The sequence below is a fragment of the Sapajus apella genome, unplaced genomic scaffold (genome assembly GCF_009761245.1).
Source record: "Sapajus apella isolate SASKATOON/1434 unplaced genomic scaffold, GSC_monkey_1.0 scaffold72, whole genome shotgun sequence".
NCBI lineage: Eukaryota > Metazoa > Chordata > Mammalia > Primates > Cebidae > Sapajus > Sapajus apella.
This window is the reverse complement of record NW_022437012.1, coordinates 9,821,829-9,840,263: the sequence shown is the minus strand read 5'-3', so window position 1 is coordinate 9,840,263 and position 18,435 is coordinate 9,821,829. Positions and strand designations below refer to the sequence as shown.

The following is an 18,435-nucleotide window of genomic DNA, read 5'->3' as shown; positions in this document are numbered from 1 at the left end:
ATGTGAATTTTCAATTGCCCTGTGTGCATTTAAGGGGAAAAAATATACGGTTTTAAGTAGCTCTGGCCATAACTGACCCCGTGGCAAATTCAGTTGGCTCTGTGTTGAAGGCTTGTTGGGCCAGTGGTGTGTTTCATGTTCCAGAATCCTCAGTCAACTGCTTGGTGAGTTGTTATCTGTGGAAAATTCTATTTAGAAGAGGCTGTTCTCAGCATTCTGACCAACTCGTATTGATCAATGACTGCTACTCATTTTAGCAGAATAGTGGGAAGGCGAATCTCCTACAGGAAAAGAAATACATAATGGTTTTCTTTTCCATTCATAAAACTTTTATTCCACTTACATGAATTTAATACACATGTTCGTTATCTGTTTTTGAGCATCTTTTCCAATTCCTGGTGACACAATTGAGATGTGAAAGCATGCAGTATACCCCCACCTGGTGGCAGCATACCTGACTATTTGTACGTGGAACAAAGCTGATCTGTAGGGCAAGTGGGTTGCAGATGATTGGCTCCAGCAGGTGGTGAATTGCTGAAATCTGTAACTTTCTTTTGCAGGACGATTTCCTGTTCAGTGTCTCCATTTTAAGTGGGATTCTTTGCAGCATCCTGGCTGTGTTGAAGTTCATGCTGGGGAAGGTTCTGACCAGTAGAGCACTCATAACAGATGGTGAGTAAGGCCAGGGTGCCTAATCTCTGGGGGCTGGGCTCACGGTAGAGGAAGGTGTTGTTTGGGTTTCTCTTAGTTGCTTGCCTTGCCGGAGAACTCAATAATTTGAAATCCATTTCTCACTCTCCTACCCGCCTCAAGCTGCTTAATGGTTCTCAAAGCTTCCGTATCAGGGCAGGTATCTTGTATACTGGGAATTCAATAAACTCTTCATAAATCCCCTCCACTCTGACCTCCTAGCAGGGAGGCTCGGGGCTCCCCAGCCTCTTAATCATGAAGCACAAAGGGCTTCCTGGAGTCTTGGGTTTTATGAGCGTTGCTCCCCATAAAAAGTAAGTGCCTTTTCTGGATTCTATAAATGTTTCCTTTGTGGATTCTCCATGCTTGGTTTTCCTTTCAGCTAGTGGGACGCTCGCCTGGGAGATGAGGTTGCAGTTACCAGGTGCCTGCTCTGGGGAAATAAACTGTGTGTTCTCTGCTTAGAATCTCAACCAGCTAGAAGAGTCTGTGTGTCCCTGTGCGACAGGAGGAACTTCCTTTGTGATCTTTGGGATAACAGAGGGAGGGGGTGTGAGTGCAGGAAAAGTACGTTTCAGGCCCCGGACTCTCCAAGACACTCACTGATGAACAGACAAGAAATTTGATGGGCAGTGCCGCCTGGACATGTGGCTTTTATTTATTCCTGAGGATGTGCAGAGCCAGGGGTCAGAAGTAAAGTGCTAAGGGGTCAAAGGGCAAAAGTCTTACGGGATGGTGGGTACGTCTGCACAAAATAGAGCAGAAATACTTGGATTCTTTAAAAAAATTTATATACATATGTGTGTGTCTGTATATATATGTATGTATGTACACACATATAAAAATATGTGTGTGTATATGTGTATGTGTGTGTGTGTGTGTGTGTGTGTATATATATATATATATTTTTTTTTTTTTTTTTTGAGAGATAGGGACTCGCCATGTTGTTGCCCAGGGCAGTTTCAAACTCCCGAGCTCAGGCAGTCCTCCCACCTCAGACTCCCAAAGTGCTGGGATTACGGGTGTGAGCCACTGTGCCCGGCTCGATGGTTTTTTAAGAAACACCTCCTTGTCCCAAACTCTCAAATCTCTTTCGTGTGTGAAGTGTGTAAGTGGAGATGTGCGTGGTGACAGTGATGGTTGGCAGGGCCGGGGTGGGGAGGCCCTTCTCACCCACGGGGCAGAGCATGGTGACATGGCATAGGCTGCTTGTCTTATCCGATGTTGAGGACCTGCTGGGTGCAGAGCTGGACTTTGCAGTGGGCAGGGCACAGGAAGCCAAAGTGACATTTCCACCCTGACACTGAGCTCTGGCCCAAGAACCCGTCCGCAGACGTGGCGGGACTGTTGGCAGATGTGTGGGCAGGTCTGAGGGGTGAGGGTAGGGTGCGGGCTGGTTGTCCTTGCTGGGGGGCCAGAAGTCCCTGTGCCCACCGCCTGCTCGCACTCCCACTCCTGGGTCTGCAACACTGTCTTTTAGGAAGGCAAGAGGAGGCCCCCAGCTTTTCAGCCATGGCTGTTCTCGGAAGAGCATCAGCCACGTGCACGGATGTGCATGGGGTTCCTCTGAACAGGCCTGAGGATGTAGGGGGTTACAGGACCTGACATCCTGACTGCAAAATCCCGGGACCCCAGACGTTCATCAGTTGCCTACTCACCAGGCTGGCTGCACTGGAATTGCTTGGGGTATTTGCTGAAAACACAGATTCCTGGGCCCACCCCAAAGATTCTGATTCCAGGGGTTTGAGTTGGGGCCCGGGAACTGGTGTTTTACGCCAGTGCCCCAGTCCATGTGGTGCACAGTGAGGTTTGGTGCTGTCCCTGTGCCCCACCCAGGGGCAAAGTACAGCATCTCCCAAGGGAGGATGGCCCCTGCTGTGCCCAGCACTCCCGCATGCCATGTGACATACAGCTCAGAGTCCTTCCTCAGGGGGCCCCGCCCCACAGCTGCTGTTGGTTTCTGCCTTTGTGAGATGCCACCTTGCTTCCCGGGCTGAGGAAGCCTTTAGTCCATATGAAACCAAAGCTATTTAGATGGTAAAAGTGATTTGAAACGGTGCGAGGACTGACTGCCTTGACTGCTGGGGTTTGAGCCTGCCTCCTCCCTGTGCAGCGTCAAGCAGCGCGAAGGCCCCTCCACGTGCAGCAGGTGGGCGGGGCCCACTCCTCAAGCTCCGATGAAGCTCTGGGTTGCTACCTCCTGCCAGGCTGGGGGCAGTCAGGATCCTGCTGCCGTCAGGTCCCAGGTTTGATGCTGTTGGAACATGAAGTTGCAGTAACACTGGCCCAGCAGGGTTTACACAGTTCTCTTGTGGCTGGCGCTGTGCTAGGTGCTGCGCTGGCTGGGAAACCAGCCCTGAAGCAGAGCCTCCCTTTCTGGTTTCTGACTTCTTGCTGTGAGGCATCCTGCCCTGATCCCCAAAACGTGGTTGCAACTGAGCCAAGTAACCGCTCTGCTACAAATAGACACATCTTTCTACCAGAGCTGGATCTAAGGACCTTGTATCAGCCTCCTGAGAATGACACAGCATACTGAGGCCACAGCCTGGGCATCTGGGGTCTCTGCCACCCACTGACACATTGTAGAATTGTAGGCAGCTTGCATCCAGTTGACCCTAATGTATTTTCCTGCAAGATGCGGCTTCCTTGGCCCGGCCTTTCCTATCTGGGGCAGACCTGGGATTTGGGGTAGGGAGTTCACCCACTGGGATTTTTGTGGTCTGCTGCTTTGTGGTCTGAAAAAGCAAATGCCTTCCTTGGCCGTGGAGCCTTCCTTTCCTTAGGGATGAGTGTAGCCAGGACGGGGGGTGGGTGCTGTGCCAAGAGCGGAGGGATGAGTGGGCCCTGGCCAGGGCTTTGGGTTGGGACCTCCAGCTGCCTTAGAGGTCCCTTTATGTGGCTCCGAGGGCCATACTCTGGCCCAGCCCTTTGGGCTGCAGAGTGGAGACCTGGCTGGCCTTGGCTTCCCTTAGCTGCCTACCTCCCTGACAATGTCTCCTCACCTAGAATAAGCGGGAAGGGCAGCTTTCTGGGGTCCCGATGGTGAATCCACAGAGGCAGCTCCTTGGGCAGTTCCTGGGTGGGCAGTCAAGCCCCTCTGGCTTGCAGACCCCTGGCATCGTGATCTGCTCACTGACTGCAGTTGGGCTACAGACAGCCTCGCTGGCCGGACACCTGACTGTGGATCCAGCAGTCAGAGCCCCCAGCAGGAGTCCCTGGCCCCACCTGGCCCATGGCCATGGGGCTTGACACCCCCTCCTTGGAACACTGGCCCTGTGACTTGGTTGGTGGTGTTTCCTAAGATTATAGATACTCCAGATACACATTCTCTGTCTACTCTTTGCTGTTCTGGCTTCCACCATGTGATACAGTGTACAGGGGAGAACATCAATAAGGCTGCTTTTCTCATAAAACAACTTCTGACGGATTTATGCATAAGAATCCATCACACACATAAGCAATATTTCCATCATACTTGTGAACTAGGGAGGAGGTCATTACAAAGAAAAGTGAGGGGTTTGGGTGTAAACTGTCTCACAATCAGGTGAAAAGTAGAACAGCGGTCCTCCAGGTGGAGGGAGTCTGAGAAAGGGGTATGGGGGGGTCCCTTCCTTCCTCACTCAGAAGTGGGGGAGGGCAGAGCAGGGAGGGCTTGAGGTCTAGGGTGTGATTTGGGATATTTTGCCAAATGTTGAAACAGGTAGGGTGATATGACTGCTGTTTTCCGCCGAGTCCTCTGGTCATTGGTGGTGGGGAGCAGAGTGGAGGGAGCTGGGAGCTGAGCAGGGGGGGTCCTGTGGAGAGGAGGCAATGGCAGCTCGGATGGGGTGAGGGAGAGGGTGTGGGAGGTGGTGGGGTAGGTATAGATGGGCAGCGGAGGGATGAATCAGCGAGTGGGTTTGATGAGAGAGAGACAGAGCAGAGGCAGTGCCCCCACCCCTGAGTCTGTTCCCAGGGGGCGCTGTGCTCTGTGGCCCCAGGATCTCCTGCTAGGTGGCGTGTTTCCGGCAAAACATGCAGCAGTAATTATAGCCTCCTGCTAACTCTACTGTCTGGGATCTGGGCTTTTTCCATTCATTGATTAGCAGAACTAGGGAGCGATCTATAATTATCTCCTCTCTGTTCTTTCCTTACTTTGGAAGGTGGGCGGGAAGGACAGGGTCAGGGAGCCATGGCTGTCATCAATGTTGGGTGTTCCCTGTGGCTGCCATCCAGGCTGCGGCTGAGCCCAGCGTCCTCTCTCGGGGGGAGGGCCGGCCTCCCCTGTCACCTGGCAGGGGCTGGCTGAAGTGGGCCAGGCTGACCCTGCCAGCTGCCTTGCTGTTTGCTGGGGCGTCCTTATAGCTGGGAAGCAGATCTTCAGGGAAAGAAACAGCAGGATGTGGACGAAGGAGACTGTGGAGAGATTCCCGACTTCCCCCACTTTACCCTGTGTGTGCAGTCAATCTGGTCTGATCTGGTTTATGGCTTTGGGTGTGTCATTGTCATAGGTTTGTTCCTATCGGGACGACTGGGCTGAAGCTTGCTTTTTATTAGTTAGGGTAATGTGATTTTATACAACAAACACATACTACAAATCAGAGGAAGAGTGAGAGGGCCCTGAGGGAGTGCTCTGGATGAGGGGCGCAGCTACGGGAACAGCTGGGGCGAATCTGGAAACTCCTCTGAAATGGGTGTGCGCTCTTCTGGTCACGTCCAACTCTCAAGTACCCCATCCATGATGATCTTTCAAGTACACAAGAAACTTTAGCATATTCTGCATACAATGAATGTGTTTAACTACACAGATCCTGATCCAGTTGGCAAAGCCAGACTGGGGGAGCTCTAATCAGGATGGCCCCAGCCATTGCTTTGTGCCATTGGATGCTCCTAAACCGATAACAGCATTTCTTCACTAGAGTGGGTCTGTGGTCCCAGCTGTAGGGAAAGGGCCAAGCTCAGGAGGCTGGCCCTGCAGAGGGGAGTGACAGCAGGGCCTGCCTGCTGCGCTGGTGTGGCTGGTGACTCAGGGCTCTTCATGTGGAGTAAAGGATGTTCAGAGTGATGCCCCAGGTGGCCACAGACGCGGTCCCCAGTCCCTGTGTGCTCAGTCCAGCATCCTCAGGCAGACTCACAAGAAGTGACGCTGAAATGAATCAGGCTCTGTCATCACAAAAGGTGAGCCAAGCTGGGCAGGGCAGAGTCCCCTCCTAGAAGATATGGTGAACAGGTGACCCTGCCACCAGTCTCTCAGCTGTGGGCCATTGGGGAACACCTGGTGGACCTGCTGTCAGGAGCAGCAAGCTGGGCCGTCCTTGGTGCTGGCTGGCAGAGCGGGTGACTTGGTGGAGCTGAGTGGACATCTAGTGGCTGTCTGGGGAACCGCACACTCTTTGCCTCTTTTCCAATCAGCAGCTGGCTTGAGCTTCCTTCCCCTGGGGTGACTGATGTCCATGGGAGCCGGGCAGGGGTGGTTCCCTCCCAGGACCCAGCGCTCAGTCCGGGCCCCTGCCTCCTTCCTCTGTGTGGTCACTCATTAATGCAGCGGTCATTTGCACCCCTGATGAATGCCGGACCCTGTCCTGGGACTTCGAATACTGCAATGAGATGACAAAGCTCCTGTCCTTAAGCTTAGGTTTCTAGTGACAGAGGAGGGGGGCGGTTAAAATGGCGAAGCTTGCATGTTAGCTGGAGGCAGAAGGGTATTGGGCAGAGGAGGAGGAGGTGTAGGGGCTGGGGGCTGCGGACAGGGCTGGGTGGGAGGTGACCTGCAGTAGCGAGGCCCTGGGTAATGGTGACAAGTCCAGTGGCCTTGAGGTGAGGGCAGGGCAGCTGTCGCAGCGTCGTGTGGCTGGATGTGAGAGGTCTGGTGGGATCTGAGCTGGTGATGGGGGCTTTTCTGCCAGAGTCTGGCTGCTGCTCACTGACAGAGGGTCTCCTTCATGGGGAGACCCTAGAAGCCACCCTAAGCCATTCCCTTCCCATGTGGCCTTTGACAGCTCAGGTAAAGTAGAAGTATCACACGTAAGCTTTGAGACCCAATGGGCTGCTGTGTGAAGGAGATGGCGGTCGCTATCTAGTAGCTCCAGTTGTTTTTACGGCCATTTCTCCAACCATGTAGCCAATACTTTGCAAAAAAATTTTTTAACATAATAGACTTTACATTTCTCTTCTGGAGGGAAAGGAAAAATCCTCAGGTTACTTAGAGGAGACTTGGGAGGGAAAGGATGTAGGTTTGGGTAGAATCCCAGCCCTTCTTAACCTGGATAACCTCCATCAATGTATTTAAACTCACTGTTAGTTTTCTCATCGGCAAAAACAGGGATGGTGACGATAATGTGTCATCACAGGATTGAGATTTACAGGTAACTGCACATCTTCAACACCCAACTCAGAATCTGGCCCAGCAGACACTCAGATATGAGTCCCCAGGTAATTCGAATGTCGACTGTGAGCCCAGAGCTGTCTTGGGCACTGTGGACTCAACAGAGAACCAAACCCTTGCCTCTAGGAGGCTTGTGTTCTAGTGAGCATGGGGGAGATGGGCTATAAACCACACACGGCATCAGTCCCCCGAAGAGAAATAAAGCAGGTAAAGGATGATGGTGGGGGTGACAGCTCTATTCTGGGAGATATCTGGTGACATTTGGGCAGAGTCTTGATGGGCCCAGGTGGTGGCTGTCACTTGTGAGAGTTTTGGGCACCGTTCCTTCCGGCACATGCTCCAGTGTGTGGAGGCACGACTGGCATTTGGGTAATTTTCTTGGATTTCTTGGCACTGCCATCTAGCCTCTCTCTGCTTCCTTTGCAGGGTTTAACTCCCTTGTGGGCGGCGTGATGGGCTTCTCCATTCTTCTGAGTGCGGAAGTGTTCAAGCATGACTCAGCGGTCTGGTACCTGGACGGCAGCATAGGTGTTCTCATCGGCCTCACCATATTTGCCTATGGGGTCAAGTAGGTTCTTGTGCTTTCCTCTTTGCTTTCCCGGCAGCCAGGAGCGCCACTTTTCCACACCTTCCTCAGTCAGGAAATGATAGAGTAGGCTTCTGAAGGTCACCTTTTGTTACCTGTGCCCCTCCTGAGCCTGACCAGTGTCAGGTGACAGGAAAAGCGCCCAGCAGAAGTCAGATATTCTTGAGGCTGGCACAGAAGTGAGGGAGGGACAAGAGGCTTCAGGCCTTTAAGCCATAAAGGCACTCCCTTCCTTCCATCGCATGCCTTGTGGAGCCTGTATCCTGACATGTATGCTCCTTCCTCTCTGTCTTCATGATGCCCCAGGGAAGCACCTTTATGTGATTTCCTTGCAAGTGGAGCCCTTCCTGCCACACGTGGGGAATGCGACAGTGTGCTGGTCAGAGGGTGCATCCCTAGACTTAGAGAACTTCTGTGAAAGGGGACTAGTCAGTGCAGAAAGGCCACGAGGCGTCACTGACATGGGCGTCAGCACCCAGGCTGGAGCTGGCCTTTCAGAGAACCGTTTGTTTCTAAAGGATGCTGTGCTTTTAAATGCTAAAATGCTTCCATCCCTCAAGGAAAGGTAGGATGGCTATCATCAAAAAGAGGGCCACCTGCAAGTGTAGGTGAGGAAGTGGAGCCCGCATCTATGGCTGTGAGAATGGACAGTGGCGCAGCCATGGTGGCAGCTCCTGAAATTGTGAAACGTGGAGTTACCATGGGCCCCAGCTGTCCATGAAATAAACAGCAGGGTTATTCATAACAGGCAAAATATAGAACAGCCCAACCGTCCATTAACTGACGAATGGATAAATGTGGTAGAGCTATGCAGCGGACTCCTATTCAGTCCCAACAAGGAACGAAGCACTAACACTCGCTACAAGGTGGATGGAGTTGAAATGTTATGAAGGAAGTCACGAAAGGCAACGTGTTGTGTGACTTTGTTTATATAAAACATGAAGAGGCAAACCCACAGAGGCCAGAAGGAGGGTGCTGCTCATCAGGTGTGGGGAGGATGGGGTGTGACGCCACAGCAGGCATGGGGTTTCTTTTTGAGATGACACAAATTGATGAATATACAAAAAACTGCTGAGTTACATAGGGTGAATTTTGTGGTATCTGAATTATCTTAGAAAAAAAAAAATGAAAACATGTTTCCCTAAAGCTCCCAGCCCCATGCGCTGGAGGGTCTGGTGGGGAGGTGACTTTGTCTATCTTGTCTCTGCAGACTCCTCATCGACATGGTGCCGAGGGTGAGGCAGACACGTCACTACGAGATGTTTGAGTGAAGGGGGCCAGCGTCTGCATGAGACCATCGAGGTTAGAAGTTTCCACATAGGCAAAGGGTGCCAATATTTAACTGAACATCTTGTTTCTTTTTGGAAGTTTTCTTTCACACGATCTGTCGTTACAAGACAAGGTCTGCCCAGCCAGGTGGATCTACCTTGCCCCCTTCACCTGCCACCCCCATCAAACATGTTAGGACAACGCCCCTAGGAGGGGACCCGCTTCCCCATCTCCAGCCGGGACTGATGTTTTTTATTCTCTGGAGTACGATGGTTCTCGTGAGTAGGATGAGACCTTTGCTTGGCAGAAAGGCCTTTGGTGGTGCTCTGAGCCTGCGCTGCATAGGACTGAGCAGACCCACCGCCTCCAGCCTGTGCGGCCCCCCTCTCCTGGTTCCAGGTCTGTCCTCTCCTGGCAGGTCTTAAGGGAAGATTGCACCCCTCACCCTTTACACACCCAGAACCATCAGTATGTCACTTCCTAATTTCTATCAGTGTATCTCATTAGTTTCATACTGTTTTACTAATCCTAAATCTAAACTGATTTGCTCAAAAGGAGACCATTCTATTTTTTAAAGTACTTAGTACTTAGTGATATACGTATGAGCTTTGCATGGACGAATTCAATAAGCACATGACCCTTTCTTGTACATTCAGGACCTGAACATCCATGTGAAAACTGGCTCCATTTTTGAGAGATGTGAAACTACGGTTTATTTGTAATAAATAATTGTAATCTATCCATATATGCATATATCTATACGCTGTGTTAAGTGGTAATTGTATATTACAGTCTGAGAGATGGTTCGCTGCTCTGTAAGGAACAAGACGTTCTCAGCTGATGTCATGGTAGGTTTCGATTCCGTAGCAGTGTTCCCCAACCTGCAACGTTCTGTACCTCTCAAGCCACTGCTCGCCCCGGCAGTAGTGTCTGACCAATAAAGACCTTCACCCGTTTTGTATGGTTTGGGAAGACAATCTTTGGGAGTCGTCACTGTGCGGCACCAACACATGGGGAGTCCCGTCATGGGCAGGTTTTTCGCTGTGGCTGAAGGATGACATGGGAGGGGAAGCTTGTGCCTAGGGGACCTGAGCGTGGAGCCCCTGAAGGACTGCAGCACAGACCACCCCCTCTGACCACTCAGGTAGGGGCTGTACACTCACCTGGCGGTGCTGGAGGTTGCTCTTGCCTGGAGCTGAGGGACAGCTGTGCCCAGGCCTTGCTCCAGCTTTGGGGCCCTGTCTGTCTCCCCTCCAGGCTGGTGGAGGGAAGGGAGTTTGTTCTGTGAGGTCATGGAACCTTGATCCAGTATCATCATGCTTACAGGTGTCTTCCCCAGCAGTGCCCTGAGGAATATGTCGAGGGATGTTAACATGTAACATGAAACTAAAGCAAGTGTGGGAAGTGCAGGATCCTGTTAGTTTCTCTTCTGCTGGTTTTCTTGCTGGGTCTAATATACATCATGGAAACTAAGGGAGGGAAGCTAACAACTAACTGGTGGCGTTGCCCAAATGCAGGCACTCGGCTTTCCCTTGGCAACTTTTTCAGGACTTGTGTTCCAACAAACACGCTATGTGAACTGTGTGGTGTCTCCATTCTGGTCAGTAGCCAGGAGGCCCGCCAGCTTGAGAGAGGCCATGCAGATGAGGGCCAGTGTCACCTGCAGACAGACTGTCAGGACTAGAGCCTCCCTGTCTCTGGGCACTTGCCTAACCAAATGCTCCTGGCTCACTGCTTCCTGGGTTCCAAAGCTGCTCTTGAGAGGGAGAAATCTATTCCAGGTCCAGTGGGTGCTGGTGCTCAGCCCCTTGTAGGGCTATTTTCATTAGCTCATTCCAAAAGATTTTTATTAGTAAATCACTGGTGCGGTGCACAGTTATCTCAAAGTCTAGCAGTTCACTTTCTAATTCAATTCCCTTCTAGGGGAAGGCAGTGCAAGGAGAGTGCTCTAAAACGAGTAGCGGTGGGTGTGCTATAAGGGCAAGAAAACAGTAGAAAACCTTCCCTCTCTACTCTGTAAACACACCTTCCCGTCTTGCTAGCCGCAGTTTCAGCAGTGCGCTGCAAATGGTGAAATGCAGCTGGGGGAAGGTGTGTTGGGGACACATCGACAGCAGCTCAGCTTTGTTCTGGAGGTGACCCGGCATGCACACAGCCCCCCAAAATTACTTCCACCTGTCACACAAGAAAAGTTTATTGAAAAATAAAGTTCTCCCTAGTTTTCTCTACAACAGTGGAAAACAAAGCAGTGCTCTCTATGCCAGTACAGTACGTTTGGACAGCGACACTTGTTTGCAGAAGGCTGCATTACTTCACCCCAGAAGTGAACCACAGAAAATGGCTCTAACAGGATCTGTTTGAAGACACAGATGCAAATGGCCATTAGCTTAAAGACGTCAAGGTTGTGACAGCTACTACAGAAGGGACGTTACCATCTCCTTTGGCATCAACTATTATGCTTTAATACTTGGGTAGGACAGTGAGCAAAATGCTTCCCAAGTTCGCTCCCTCTCAGCTTTGGCGGACGTGAGACTGCTCTGAGGTTCCTGGCATGCTGTCCTGAGAGGCGTTTAGGCCTCCAGCACCACAGATCCTCTAAGTACCCACCCCGTCCCCACCATCAACAGTGGCCCTACCCACCACATAAGCACAGGGTTCTCCAGCTGTGGGGTCAGGGTGGCAAGGAGGGAGTGTCTTAAGGCTCCACAAAACCTGGGCCAGAGAGACGCTTTGCAGACGGGAAATTCCAATCAATCAATCACTGCATCCATAAGACTATGAGACTGCTGATTTGGCTGAAGAGAATCCAAAGGAATTTGAAAAAGACACCAAACTCCAGCAAATTCCACACCTGCAATCTATCCAGAGTTGTGCCAAGACAGGGCAGGAGATAAAGAGATAAAACTTTCAACCCACCGGGGAAGTAAAAGGCTAATCTCCCAAAACAAAAAGCAAACTGATATTTAGGTGGTTTGGGAAAACATCGTTCAACTGTGAGCAGCCTCTAGGAGCTGTTCTGAGAGGCCAAAACCCCTGCCCCATCGCCCCCATCTGGCAGGGTGGGGTTGGGTTTTCTCTGGGACCAGGCCAGGGAACAACCTTTCATTTGATGGAAACATGCAGAGCTAACCAGCCTGGGAGTCCGATCCCTGAGGACAGGAGGGGCCACCCTAGCCCCTAGGGGGCAGCGAAAGGACCCGCTTGAGGCATGCGTAAGTTCAAACGGTCGGTCATTCCCCCTTAACACAGTCAAGCCTCCATTACTGCAAAGGAATACTGTTAACTTTGACTCAAGGGGCGCAGTCTGTCAGAGAACACATTTCAATTTCTAGCTCAAAAATGTTCCTTGAAGAAAACCCCTGGAATGTTCTGAAAGACATCAGTGGGACAGGGTCCGGTATGTGGCTGGCCAAAGGTCACCTTTACCCTTTCCAGCTGGAGTTCATAAATTCTTGCAGCCTTGTTTCCTTGGGGGCTGAAGCCTGGCATATTTTCAAACCAGTACATTCAAGAATACAGTAAAATGCCAACCAGCAGGGTAGGCCCAGAACTAGGAATACTCTAAACCAGTAATTCTACAACCTTCAATCAACTTGGAATCATGTTTTCATGTAGCTATCATTTTTGAATCAACAGGAAGGGAATGAGCTCAGCTCTTTATTTCTCAAGTTTTAGGAAACACTAATGACAATACTCAACATTTACTAGGGCTTACTATGTGCCAAGCACTGTGCTAAACACTGAATCCTCACAAAACCCTAAATGCTAAGAAAGCTAGGGTAATTTTTTTCTGCATTCGAAACTCTACAGCTAATTTGGTCTTTTGCTATAAAAACTTTGTCTCCCACTTTTTGTTGAAGCCAACAAGAATCACAGGAACTCACCCTCAGCTTCACCAAACTCCCAGCTTCCTAAATGAGCATGAATCTATTTCTGTCCATCCATCTACTCACATGAAGATGCTCTGCAGCCCCACAGGGACGAATGGGATTAGAATAAAGCCAATAGGGAATTTAAAATACTTTTAAATAAATAAAATAATCCAGGCTTGGGATAGTAACACATATAACACAGCCTGTCGTTAACAAAATACCTTTTTTTTTTTTTTTAAATCAAGAATTTTTGGCCAGAGGGGAGGGTGGCAATGTCTAATTATATACACACACTAGGTAAACCACCTTGGAGAAATGGGGTGGCCACCTTGGTCTGCTCTAGAAAGCACACACCTACCTATAGACACGCAGTTTCAGTCCAACACATCATACTGATGTTAAACCCTGCCAGTGAGTTGTACTGGGCTCCACTCCCAAAGGGGAAGCTCATTATTCACCTTCATTAAATCTTGCATTCACTAAGGAAACAAAAAAGGGGTGCACGTCCTTTCCCTTTCATGATGCTAACTAGTTCAAGTATTTCTTCTCCAAGCAGGGCCTTGAACTCCTTGGATGCACCCGCTCACATGCTTCTGCCTCAGCCACACCTCAGCAAGTGCGTCGTGGCAGGGAACACAGGTCACTTGGCACACTGGCAACCAGCAGTCCCAAGGCAGACCAGAAGGTATGGCAGAATCCAGCCTTTTCTTGAGGTTCTCAAGGCTTCACACCCTCCTCTGGGGGTGGATGCATACATAGTATGGCCTGGCAGGGGGGTTGCAGGGAGCTTCTGCTGTCCAGCCTGAACAGCCACAGTGACCCAAGGACACGTCCTGTCTCTTAGCTGGAGGAGTCTGCTATTGCCCTTCAACAGCATCCAGATTCCAAAAACCTCAAAGAAAAGTGAAAAGGCACATCAAGGAAACAAATATCACCAACGAAACAGACTAGTATCTCCAAACGCACAGCGAACACACAAAAAAGCAAACTAAATGAGCAGTGACAAAAATCCATTCCAAGCAAAAATGAAAAAAAAAAGCATCTTCATTTATACATGTGCAAATCAAACTGCATACACAAAATAAATGAGGTGTTTACTGGCATTCAAAGAAGTCTTTTTACTCCTGAAAGTATTTACCTTTCAATGGAAAGCTTTCTTTTTTCGTAAATTAGATAAGTGTTTTCCCTCAAGTTTTTTAAGAGCTTAGGATCACAATGGGGAAAATAATCCAAAACACTAGGCAAGATATGATTATAGTGCTGAAAAACATTAATCATGACTTACGATTTCTCTCCCCACGGAACTGTTATCAACAGTTTAGATCGGTTTAGGATTCTATCAAGATCAGCAACGGCAAACCCTCCACAGGCTCCCACCCAGCGGTCACTGGCACCTTCCTCTCCTCTTCCATGCAGGGCTGATGAAAGCCCCGTCCCACTTCTCTCCAGGATCACTGACCACACCTGGGCCAAGTCTGAGGCGGGCTGGGAGCCAGTACACACTCAGGGGTCACTGACTCTTCAGATAACGCCCTAAACAACTGCAGTGTGGGCCTGTTTGCTCCAAGAGCAGCTGCCCTGCCAGTGGACTTCCGGCTCAGTTCCAGCCAATGCTGGACTTGGGGTGACGAAAGACGGATTTTTAAATGGGAGAAAAGTACTGTTCCGGGCTGCCTGACCTTGGAGGGTAGAGTCATGACTTGGAAAAGAAAGGAAGGTAGGGAGGCCTTGAACTTAGGGACGGCCAGCAAGTGATCCCTGCAGCTTCTGGGACACAAGGCGGAGCTAAAGTTACTTTTCAGCTTTCTTGCTTAAGCAGCAAAGGCCAAGTGGGTTAAACTTCACTCAGCCTGCAGGCTCCCCCTGCTGGTCAGATGCTTGCATTGACATCCGCAGTGTTCACGGCTCCTGGAAGACCCCAGGAGAGGGCGGCGCTGGCCCAGGGATTGCAGGTTGGGGTACTCTAGCAAATGCCCACACCCTAAAGCCAAGAGGCCCGTTCACAAGGAAAAGCTCTTCCTCACAGCAAGGATAGCAGTCATCTGCCCTCCTACTCCAGGAAACTGCCCTTGCAAAGCTTAAAGAAATGCACGCGCTCATACACATACACACAGTCACCAACAAGGTTTCCTTTGGACTTCCGCCCTTCTTGCTAGACCCAAGCAGAGGCTATTCTCAGCCAGGTCTAGAGGTACCCCCATGATGGCGCTCAGGGCAGAGCTCCCCCACCGCCCCCGCCATGGTACTCTCCCTGGCAGATGTGTGCAGGGGCCGCCTAAGGAGTGGAGGAGACCCAGGGTGTCTCCTCCCTCCTCTATTCTCTTAAACGAGGTACAATTCAGACCCACTGAGCAGGGGTCTCAGTGGGCCTAAGAAAAAAGGATGGCTGCACATTTGTGTAGCAACTGAGAAAGCAGAAGAACGTAACTTCACAAGACTTAAAAGGCCCCACACTAACTCTGGTCTCCATGAAGCAGAATTCTTCCTTTCCCTCACATTCTGAAATCCCACCAGCCATTAAGCTTTGCCCAACAGCTCTGCCCGGCAGAGGCTCCACCAGGCTGCCCTCTGTTAGCAGACATGGTGCTTGGAAGCCCCGGCACGAAGCACATCACTGAGTGACCAAGGCACTCAGAAGGGGCCAGGTGGATAATGCCAAGTGCTCACATCAGGCAGAATGGGGTTCACTTGCATCAGCACGGTGATGTCAGAGGCTTTCCAGAAACTTACAAGCTTGTACAGAGCATGGCGGCGACAATTCAGAGGGGATGGAAACTTACACAGAGGCAGAGCATGGGGAGGTCCAGGGTTTGGAAGGTGAGGTCCAGTGTGTCTGACCAGGCCTACCTGCTGACTGGTTACTCAACAAGTCAGAGTAATCCTGCCTGAAGGAAAAGCCAGCACCAGATTCCCACTTTGAGCCACACCCTCAGGTAAGCAGCCAGGACAGTGCACTGCATTCATCTCGAGCCGCCCCCGCTCCCCCAGCAGACATCAAGAGCCCCCTTCCCTGGACTTTGGTGCCATCAGAGGGGACACAACACAAACCTACCTGTCAGGAGCCCAGCTCCGGTCATGCCACAAGTTTTTAAGGACCGACCTCACTCCCGTCCGAATCTCTGCTCAAAGGCAACCCTCTCCAAGTCCACGAGCAGCGCGTGAGTCCCTCATCTCTACTTGCCTCCTCACAGTGGGGCCAGAGGGAGGGGGAGTTTACCAGAAACTCCAAAATCCCTCAGTCCCGTATTTCTTTCCTAAAGGGATTCTAAAAGAAATTATGGCCAAGGAATGTGTCTGGGCATGGGGACATGGAGGAAAAGGGCCTCGTCTCATCTTCTGTCCCTGGCTGGGCTCTCTGGACAACACAGGCACATCCCCCCGAACGAGGCAGCCCATGCTCTGGCTGCCATCTATGACAATGCCCTGGGGACTTTGGCTGTGCTTCCAAAGTGAGAGTTTCTTTTGCTCTGCTGCCAATCGTTTTGAGCAGCCAGGTCTCCATGGCTGCTCCTGAGCACACCACCAGCCCCACGGCACACTCTGCCTCCCTCCGGCACTCGGCTTGAAGCAGACAGAATAACAGTATAGTGAAGGTGGATGATTAACATTGGAAGTAAAAGAAGCCTGTGATCAATCCCTCCTCTCCCTCCCTTGGTCCCCTCCCTCCCACCCAAATAAATAAGTTAATGGGTTTAGGAATGTTCCCATTCAGAGTTCTCTCCCATCAGCTCAATTCCTCCTGTTTTGTTTTAAAGGACTCTCGAGACTTTCTTTTACCCTGGAGCAGCTGCAGTGACACAGTCTTCCCACAGTTGCTCCTTGAGAAACAGGAATGATGTTGTGCCAGGGGCAAGCCAGGCGCCCGGCCTGACATACACTCTCGTTTTGTTTTGGTGAAGACTCCACTGGGCTGCTCAGAGTGCAGCAGGAGCGATAGATACCAAATCAGAACCTTCTACCAAAAAGTTCAGGCTCTTGCCAGAGTCCCTGGATGACTTCTGCCCCTGGCCCTGTCTGACGGGGCTGGGGCACTGTCTTCCCCGGCAGCATGGTGCGGGGCTGAGCAGGTGGCCGCTATAGGCAGTCTTTGCAGAGAGCCACTTGGCCCTTGATGAAGTCCCGGCAGGGGCAGACTCTCCGGTGCCTGGGGTGGGCGCCTGCGCAGCTGAAGAGCAGGAGGTCCCCTTGAAACACACAGTGCTTATTCTTGGGGTCAAAGGAGGGCACCAGGATGTCCTTGGCCAGTTCTGAGCTTTGGCAGGTCACCTCATACCTGAAGAGGAAGAGAAAGGAACAAGAGTTGGTGATGCAAGGGACAGGGCCTGTCCTCATCATTGGCCCTGTTAGCCCCCGTCTTGAGGCATGGGGGATGTTAAGCTGTCTCGTCCTACTTTAGAAATGAAATGGTGCCCACCCTCTGCCTCTGCAATCCTCCACCTCCAGGCATCTAGACTCAGGAAGGCATGTGTGTACCAGGCTGTGCATGCAGGGGTGTGTGTGAGGCTGCTCAGCGAAGCTTTGTCTGCAATGGAGAACTGGAAACAACCCAGTCACCAAGCTGGGAATGGCCAAATAAATCATGGCCCTTCTGTGCTTTTAGACTTCTCTGCAGCCACTGAAAAAGAATGGGGGAAAAGCGAGGAACAGGAGAGTCACCCTGAGGAAAGGCGAGTCCCAGAATGGGAAGCACAGAGCAATCAGCCCGCCGTGTGCACATGGAATGGTCGAGACGGCAGCATGCTAATGCCTTAGCAATGGTTGCTTCCAAGAAGTGAGAATGGGGCAAAGCTAAGCATTATTTAAATTTTTTTTAAGTATGTTAAACTTTTTAATTAAAGGCTTAAAAAAATTCCTGTTACATAGCCTTAGCTTCTTGCTGGAAAGCAATCAGACAGAAGGTGCTGTCCCAGGGGCATCGGCTCCTGGGGTCTTTGCAGCCACCCTTCAGCCACAGCAATGGTGGTGTGGGCCTGAATCCAGGCCCTCTCTCCCGAGCCCTGCACTCTTGCTCCTCTGCCATCTTCTCCCAACAGCTGAGTGGTGTCAGGCTGTGGAGCCTGGTGTCTTTGCTTCCCTTGGCTCAGGCCACTGCTTGGGGGGACAAGGATATTCCGATGTTTCCAGTCCCAACAGTTTTGGCCTCTTATCTCAAAGAAGAGCCACATATCTTTCCCTCTCACTTGGGATGACTGCTCCATCCACCTTGGATCCCGAAGGAGGAGGCAGCCTCACCTGGTGTCCTGCATGAATGCTAGGTGGGAACCCATGCTGCACCCAAAATCAGAGAAGGAGGTGTCAGGGGGCCGGGCAGACCTGGGTTTGAGTCTTGGTTTCATCTTTTAGGAGCTGTGTGGACCTGGACAAATGAGTGAGCCACTGTGTGGCTCAGATTCCCTTCCGTGGAATGGGGATAAATAATCCTTACCTGTGGGAATTAAGTTAGTGCTTCTAGAGCATGTGGCAGAGTGAAGCTCTGAGTAAGTTGATAAATGGCAACTATCATTACTGTTAGGATCATGGTCATGGTTGTCATCACCCTGCCTTGACAGACACTGGGTGGGCTATGCCACCTCTCTTGCCTGTCCAATCGTATTAATTTACACACACCAACCATTTCCGTTTCACTTTGTTCATGGAATCTCACTTTCTGACAA

General features: G+C 51.0%; 2 protein-coding genes across 9 annotated transcripts in view; one reads left to right on the top strand and one right to left on the bottom strand.

Annotated features, from left to right (window-relative positions):
• TMEM163 (transmembrane protein 163) overlaps window positions 1-9,881 on the top strand; it is a 270,086-nt gene extending 260,205 nt beyond the window's left edge. Inside the window, exons 6-8 of the mRNA XM_032250750.1 lie at window positions 561-672; window positions 7,481-7,622; window positions 8,851-9,881. Of these exons, the coding sequence (XP_032106641.1) occupies window positions 561-672; window positions 7,481-7,622; window positions 8,851-8,911 (315 nt within the window). The 3' untranslated portion in view covers window positions 8,912-9,881. The remainder of the gene's footprint in view (window positions 1-560; window positions 673-7,480; window positions 7,623-8,850) is intronic.
• Window positions 9,882-11,081: 1,200 nt separating this feature from the next.
• Window positions 11,082-18,435, bottom strand: part of MGAT5 (alpha-1,6-mannosylglycoprotein 6-beta-N-acetylglucosaminyltransferase) — a 325,249-nt gene continuing 317,895 nt past the window's right edge. For 6 of the 8 annotated variants that reach the window (XM_032250746.1, XM_032250745.1, XM_032250744.1 and 3 more), the window contains exon 17: window positions 16,807-17,054. In XM_032250746.1, the coding sequence (XP_032106637.1) occupies window positions 16,856-17,054 (199 nt within the window). In that variant the 3' untranslated portion in view covers window positions 16,807-16,855. Of the gene's footprint in view, window positions 17,055-18,435 lie in introns of all 8 variants that reach the window. The other 2 variants (XM_032250749.1, XM_032250748.1) reach the window with 1 other exon arrangement.